An 8285-nucleotide genomic window follows, 5' to 3' on the forward strand; every position below is an offset into this window, starting at 1 on the left:
AAGCTAATTAACTATTGATTGGGCGAGGGATAATGGAGATGGGAGGCCAGCCGCAAAGCCCCTTGAAACAAAAACATGACATCAATACCTATAGGTCCTCATTGATTTTATTTTGTTGATCGAGTAAGATGAAAGTATGAAATATTTAAGCCTTGTGTTTTTGAAAAGGTAAACACATCAAGAGAATGTCAATCTTCAAAGCCCTCAGAGATTGCAGGGGTTGGAGGGCTGCTTGGAGCATGGTGGGGTCTCAATCAGAACCTGATCGCAGGAATCAATGCGAGGGGAATGGTTTGACCATACTACTGACATTTTGTCCAAATTTCAGAATACTGTTCATTATCAGAATGCATTATTCTCAGTTGTTTATGTCCTCCACCCATGGTTGAGTTTAAGTATTAAACTTTGGTTACATTGTGTAGTGGTCTTTGCTCAAAGATGAACCCTCATCAAATTTTTATCAAGTTTGTTTCTCACTATTACCCAAGCTATTTTTTTTTCTCAAATATGCTTCAGATAAAAAGCAGGACTGGTGTAATCTTTCTTTGATTAAATTATTTGTACTCACTGACCTGTTCGTATTGTTATATCAATATATACACAGGAAAGCAATAATATTTTAGGGAAAATAAGTAAAACTTCTAATTTAGCTAGGATTGCAAGGGAAAAAGTTGCTTATCTGAAAAGGGGGGAGGGGTGGCAGAAACATTGCTGAGCATGAGCTTAAGTTATAAAAAGATGTAGTTGAATTAAATAACCTAAAAATTTTGTTTGACATATTGGTGCACAATCAAATACAAAAAGTTGACAGAACCTAGAGCCTCTTGAGACATTGTTTCCTTCTTTTAATGGGCAAGATTAAACCAATCTATAATACAAATTAATTTTTTTGGTCTTGATATTTCAGGCATCTCTCACAGAACTTTCCAAAAGGGCTATTGCCAGGCTAGAGACCAGAAAGTTTAAGGGTTTGGGCAAGCATACAGAGAGTCTGGGAAGTCATCCAAATCAACACAGGCCCTCCCCCTCCCGCACAGTTACACCAGACCTCTACAGTCTAAGCTCAAGCGCTGACGCACAATGTGCAATCTGCTTGGAAGAATATAAGGATGGGCAGGTGAGTTGGGGTATATATGAAATTAAGCTTTTAATAGATACAAACGTTTATGTTATGCTCTTGGAGAAATAAAAAACTACAAAATAACATAAAACTGATCCTAAATTATGTAGCAAAGTTAGGCAGATATTTGTTATGATTTGTGTTTTTCTCATCTATTTTAGATTGTCTTTATTTTGAGAATAGCAGATATTTTTTTAAACACTTGTGCATATGGATTTGGTTAATTAGAAATTAAGGATTTTAGCTTTCAACAAAGGAACAAAATACTTCATGTTTAGTATGGAATTCAGCAAATTGGTAGAAACAAATTAATTTGGGCAAAACAACTTTGAAAGGGCTTTCAACAGTTTACTCAAATAATGCAATACACTGACCAATAGATGTAAATATTGCCTTTAAAAAAGTGAATTAGCTAAAAGAAAATATATCATTTTACTCAAATAGCTGTTCAACAAGCTAGGAAAAATATAACTCAGGCAGGGGGTAGAAAACCCTGCTAAGCATCTAAGGCAAGGGTCACTAGTGACCAAAAAAATTGATGGGAACATAAATAGTGGACATGTAACATGAGGGTGAATTTTTTCTTTGTCTGAAAATAAAAGAGCAAATTTACCACTCCATGTTCATTTTTACCAAGAATGATAGTTACATGTTAAAGGAAATGTAGAAAAGTTAAAAAAAGGTTTATATGTTTCTTATTTTGCACTGTATGAAAACTGAACCCACTTTGTCCAAGTGTTTGGTGTGTGGTTGTTTATTGTTTTGCTAATTCTTAAACATGACATGCATGTGTTCATTAGCCAAGTTAGATACAGATGAGTTGCCAGAAATGTACAGTCATGTGATGACGCACTCAGTCAAATCTGAGGCCAAAAGGACACGAGTCTCAGCAGATTTGGTGTATTTTTTATCAATAGAAGTTCAATAATGATATTTCTTTGTTGTTTTTTTTTGGGTATTGGTTATGCAATTAATGAACTGTAAAGTGTCTTCATTTGGAAGATCTATTTGTTTTCGGCCTTTATTTGTTAAAAAGATAAATAGATTGGCCCATTTTTGCAATGTAAGCCCAATTCCCTTTCTGTTCACATATCTGAATACCTTTTCATGTCATTAATGATTTAGTTCATAAGTCCTTGTGTAGAAAAACTTATGTAGTAGACATTTTTAATCAAGCACTTTAGGATATATCAACTCAAGACCATGTATTGTATTTTTCACGTATGAAATATTACATATATTCCTTCTTTTTTTAAGGGCTTCTCTACTCTGTTTATTGTTGGTGAATTTGTATTGTTTTCTTCACTATTTATCAGAACTATGTTGCTTTGTGAACTATCATATCAGCTCATTTCTGTTGTCTTCTCCAGGTATTACGCCTGCTTCCATGTAACCATGAATTCCACAAGGCCTGTGTGGACCCTTGGCTGCTGGTCAACCATACCTGTCCACTCTGTCTTTTTGACATTTTGGGTGAGTCTTTACTGAAGGTTTGGTGAGCTCTTCCATTGTTTAACCATTTTGGGCATATGGATTTGGTTAATTAGAAATTAAGAATTCATTTTATGATAACTTGTGGAATGTGTAGTCGTGTTTGACAAGTGAATCACAGTCAGTGAAATTGATTTTCATAAACATAAAATAGTGTTGTTTGTATTTTAATGTGTTTATTTATTTATTTATTTATTTATTTATTTATTTATTTATTTATTTAAAGGATGTATAGTTATAATACATTTTCTGTGCTATTCCAGATTGCCTGAAACCCACAGGTTCAAACAGTTCAACACTGGAGTGTCAGCAAGGTTCCCAAAATGCTCCCGCACCTCGTGTGGACTTGGCAAGAACAAATAGTGTTATTTCTCTCCCAGCCCACATAACAGTGGCTCTAACCCCACACGCAATGGAGGGTGCCAGTCACTCTCAACACCACGCCAGGAATAATATGCAAGTCATGGTCAGTAGACACTCTGGTCAGACATCAACTGGCCAGGCCTTTCATAATTCATACTCAAACAGAACTTACGAAAATGTGTACAGTCCATACTCCCCGCAGCAACAACAACAACAGTATCAACAGCCACCAGATAATTATTTACAAAAAGATGTCAGCACAAAAAACTCTATTCAAAGAGCTGATAAGTTTCACAGGACTGCAGGCAGCCAAACTGGCAATGTGGCATCCCCTTATCACCAAAGACGGAATTCAAATTCATATTCAGGAAGTAAAGTCACTGGTGATTCAGTGAATACTTACTCCCCTTGTACTCGGACGTTGTTTCTTGCCAATGCCAGCAGCGGGCATCATAACTCGGTGAGTAAGCCCCAGACTATGAAATCGGGGGAGCATGCTTCATCCAGCATGGCTTCCCCATACACAAGAACTAAAGATGTCCACAGTTCCTGTGGAAAACATAGAACTCAAAGGAAAATGGGAGTTTGCCATTCCCATGCTGCATCCAATTATAATAAAGACTCAGTTTTGACTACACAGAGTTCTGCCACAAGAGGGCAGTTTGGAGTGGCTACGCCTACAACATGTCAAAGGTCGCTGTGTAATGGTAGTAATAGCAAACGACCAGTTTCTGTGCCAGTGTGTAATAATAATACAAATAGCAGAAGTTCTGCTGAGATTATTTTGTCAGAACAGGAATGTGATTATAACTCAAACAATGATATCAGTAATCAGAGCACATATGGAAGCTCCGACACTGTCCCAAGTGATGTCAGTAGTTACAATTCAAATATTTATTATGATTCCTCAGCGGAAAAGAAGAAAAAGGCACCTCCTAGGTTGCCACCTATTCATCTAAGGCCCACCTGTGCCATGGGTGAGCACGTGTGTTCAAAACCTAACTGTAAAAGAGTGCAGGAAATTCGGTTCAGTTGCAGCAGTTGTTCCTCAGGAGAGCATGAACCCTCAGTACATTTACATCACCACAGACATCACCAACAACAGCAACAAAAACAACTAGAGGAACAATCCGAGAAACCTCCAGCTGTTCCCCCAAGACCTCATCGGACATATAAGCAGAAAGCTGGAACTGGAAGTAACAATTATAAAAATTATCCGTCAAATGAACACGAGCAGTCCGATTCCTCACACTATTCATTCTCTGGGACCACCCCTAGTCCTATAGTCAGTGATGATTCAGATGGAGCAGTGCCAGCTGCTCTGTTGGCACAGCAGTTGGAAATTCATCGGAACTTGAACCAAGCACAACTTGTCAACAACAATAATGGTAACAATAGCACTACAGCACAGTGTACGTGCCCAAGTGTTCTGGGGCCACAAATCTTACCTGGAGTGGTCTCCTACATGTGCACGCAGCACGAAATAACATACAGTATCCCTACAGGTTTGCAGTCCAATGAGGTTCGGTTTGTTCGCCAGGGGGAGCAGCTTTGTCAAGTTCATAAAATGGCAACAGGGGGAGGTGCTCAAATGTTACCTCTTTCCCTCCAGACTGAGTCACCTCTGTCTTTATCCTCATCATTGTCAAATCCACAGCCAAAGCCTCTTACAACAACAACAACAAACTCTACCACTCCTTATTGCACAGTTTCTTCTTCTCGTACCTCTTCAGCCACAATCCAAGCAGGCACCTCAAGGCGCCTCTCGCACCCTCATTTGTCTTATCAGACCACTCCAACCATAGAAGAGGTGACAGAAGGGATGGAGGATGGACCAGATATTCAGCATCATGATGGTGGTGATGAGCACGAGGAAGAAGATGGAGCCGCCATCACTTCTGCCAGCTCACAGCCCTCGTGCAGCTGTCCCAGGTGCCAAAGAGAGACAGTTCCCAGGAAATCCATTGTTGTTTTCTCTGAACCACAAGGTGAGATTTAGTGTGGAAAAAAGTGTTCGATTAATTTGTTCAGTTGTATTCCCCATTTATTCAAAATGTATGCAAATGGGAAAAATGTTACACTTAATTTACTGAATATTGCTTGACCACTTTTGTACCAGAAGTTTTATATATAAAGACAACACACTTACATTTTCATTTGTTTACTAATTTTGTCTATTCTATTTGTAGGAACCATTATTACAATTCCTTTAGAGCAACATGAAGACTATGATCCAGTAGATGGAGTATGACCTTTGATGACCTGTAATGACCTCTGACCTCCTCTTGCAGTATTCATGCACATCACACCCTGACACAGAAATATTTATTTTTGTACATAAGATTTAGTTCCGTATCAGTCAGAAGGAAAAATCAAATCCCAAAAGTGTTTACCAGTACAGTATTATTTATGACTTTACGCAGCAAATCTTTATTTCAAAACATAGTTTAGTGTACTTTTTTCTTTTAGAGACATATGCTAGATAAAGCATAAAATCAAATGATGTTTTCTTGGTGCTATCAAGTCACAAAAGAATAGGTCAATTAAAAATACTCTATATTAGAGTGTTCCACTAACACATTGGCCAAGTAGCGTCAGTCTGAATATGCAAATTATATTTTGGAACCACATAAAAAAAGACTTTGAGTTTAACTACTGTTGATTGATATGTATGAAAAATGGCTGTGCACAAATGTTGATTGTACATTTTTTATTATGTGATCCATTTTATGAAGATAGCAGAAATATCAAGAAAAAACAAAAATGAAATATTGTTAATTAATAATTTGAAGTGTTCAAAAGATGGTGTATTGCTGTGTAGCTTGGATGATGTGTATTTATAGATCCTTTGGTATCAAATATTAGCGCTTGTTATAACAGTGTCAGTTATAGTTCTGAGAAAATTGTTATACCACACCATCTATATCAGCATTGTTAAGTCTTACAGTGTAACATATCTGTAGCTTATGTGGCAAAGTTTACCACACTTGCTCTTCCAGATCATTTCTGCCCAAGAATGTAGAACCAAGAATGCAGTGAACAAAGACTCAGAATCCATGGAAAATGGGCTTGAAAATTTTGCCGCTTTAATATCTGTTAGTTTGTTAGTTCATCAATTTTCATTAATTTTTATGTATGGTCATGCAGTAACCTCTTAATTTATTAACCTCTACACTTTCTTTCTTAATTTATGATTCTGTATTTGCCAAGATAGATTAAAATGCCACAAATTTCCCAACCTGTGTAGTTAGAGAATACAGGGTAGTGTAGTGTAAAATATGTCAACTGTTCTGCTGATTGCTGCTCAACTGTTTGTACAAATTATCAGTGTACAGTTTGATTACTGTTGTTTGTATGTTGTGTATGTTGAATATAGTATCTGTACATAGATTATTTATTTGAATAATTGAAACTAAGATATTTCTTTTCATATGTAGCAGTGTAGAGGAAGGGAGAATCAAAAACTAACCACAATAATGGCTTTACAGGCAGTATTGTTGTGATTTGTTATACCATTTATGAAAAAAACTCTGGTGGGTTTAACAGAATTCAACATACTTGTCCTCTTATATCCAGAGTCGACTTTGAAGTGGACTAAAACTTCAATCAGAAATTTAGATATGTCAAGTCTAGAAAAAGTTATCACTCTCATAACTGATTGAAAGTCTTGGTATTCTGTCATATTAAACTGTGATTGCTTACATAATTGGTCTGACAAGATGCCCTTTAGTCCTTGTTTGTGATGGTACAAATTACATACTTTACTGTAACTTTCTATGTATTGGAATTTTCTCTTATTTGTGAATTTAAACCTGGCAAAACCTGAGTAGACCAAGATTAAGAGGTTGTCAGGAAAGTAACTACTTCAGCACGACTTATAAATTTTATTTTGAAAGGGTCAAGTATTTTTTTTTAAACACAGGGATAATCATTTGGTATCAATTTAGAAAGTTTGGGAACATTTTACGGGTGTATATTTCTGTGATTATTAAGCTTGCATCAGTTCCTTTTCTAGTCTGTTGTAGAGTCTTAGAGAAATCCATTAGTTTTGTTTGTTAGTTGGAGCTGATCAGACCTCTTTTTTTCTTCTGTTTTTACCCAAATGAACACAATATTAACCTACATATTACAACTTACAGGGTATATAGCATCTGTGAAAGTAATATGTCATTGTTGCATGTCAAGAAATGACAAACAGGACGCTGAAAATGTTCATCTAATACACATCAAAGTGGATGTTCACGAAAAGTGAACTCCATTTAAGTCAATACAATTTGGGTAACAGTTTGCAAACATTTACTACCAGTATCAGGAAATGTAACGCACGTTTAAGCCATGTTACACGGCATGTGCTCACAATATCTGAAGTTGTAAAAAAAAACATTAGGTCAGTGTAGAATTTGCTACTTAAGTCTACAGGAAAAAAAAAACGTGTGCCACCAGAAGTTTATTCTTGTGAAGGTAGCTGAGAGAAAGTCTGTAAAAACTTAGAGAGTCAAATTAACAAATTGCTTGGAAAAATATTTCTCAGTGTTTGAGAGATTAGTGATACCATATATACTGCCTGTAACAGTAAAGTGAGCAGTGTGGGGGTTCTAGCTGAGTACTCCCTACCAGTGTTACTACATGTGATGTTATGATTCAAGATAATCAAATGATATTTATTTTGAAATAAATGAAAATGTAAAATATAGATATTGCAGGTTCTTTGTTTTTCCTGATTGTGCTTGGGATACTTTTTATTAATTGATCAATTTATTATTATTATTATTTGTGTTAAGGTGAAGCAATATTTGTAATAGATAACACTGGTGCGACAAGTTTAAAATATTAACATAGACTACAAAAACGAGAAAAAAGAAAACTAAATCTTGTGACAAGAAATCCTTACCTAGCAAACTGACTGTTAGAAATTACTTTGGAAATTACAGGAATTCAAGAAATGGTCTAAATAGTATATTTTTTGTATTGTGAATAAAATAAAAAGATATGATATAATATTCAGAGAAAAAGCAACAAAAATTTAGCCTAGTAGTTGTTGCGCCAATTATTCACCCAAATTTTTTGACATATTTTTTTTTTGTTTGAAATATCCCTAAAATGTTCTCTTCTTGCATTTAATCACTCTTGAAATTAATGCAAATGTCAATATTCATTTCAATTTTAAAGAAACCCCATTGTGTTAGAGAAGGCAATTACAAAGTTTTGGCTCAAAATTTTGGATTTTATGGTGAAACTTTGTAATTGCCTTCTCTACTACAATGAGGCTCATGTAGGAGTTTATTGTTTCACCCATAAGGGCCCCATTGTG

General features: G+C 35.8%; 1 protein-coding gene across 2 annotated transcripts in view; it reads left to right on the forward strand.

Moving 5' to 3' along the window:
* LOC106172001 (uncharacterized) overlaps positions 1 to 7667 on the forward strand; it is a 36110-nt gene extending 28443 nt beyond the window's left edge. For both annotated transcript variants that reach the window (XM_013552573.2, XM_013552574.2), the window contains exons 7-10: positions 908 to 1117; positions 2491 to 2593; positions 2875 to 4962; positions 5164 to 7667. In XM_013552573.2, coding sequence (XP_013408027.2) covers positions 908 to 1117; positions 2491 to 2593; positions 2875 to 4962; positions 5164 to 5225 — 2463 coding nt within the window. In that variant the 3' untranslated portion in view covers positions 5226 to 7667. The remainder of the gene's footprint in view (positions 1 to 907; positions 1118 to 2490; positions 2594 to 2874; positions 4963 to 5163) is intronic.
* The last annotated feature ends 618 nt before the right edge of the window (positions 7668 to 8285 follow it).

This window comes from Lingula anatina, chromosome 1 (assembly GCF_051362555.1).
Source record: "Lingula anatina isolate TDL-2025a chromosome 1, LinAna3.0, whole genome shotgun sequence".
In the NCBI taxonomy this organism is placed as follows: domain Eukaryota; kingdom Metazoa; phylum Brachiopoda; class Lingulata; order Lingulida; family Lingulidae; genus Lingula; species Lingula anatina.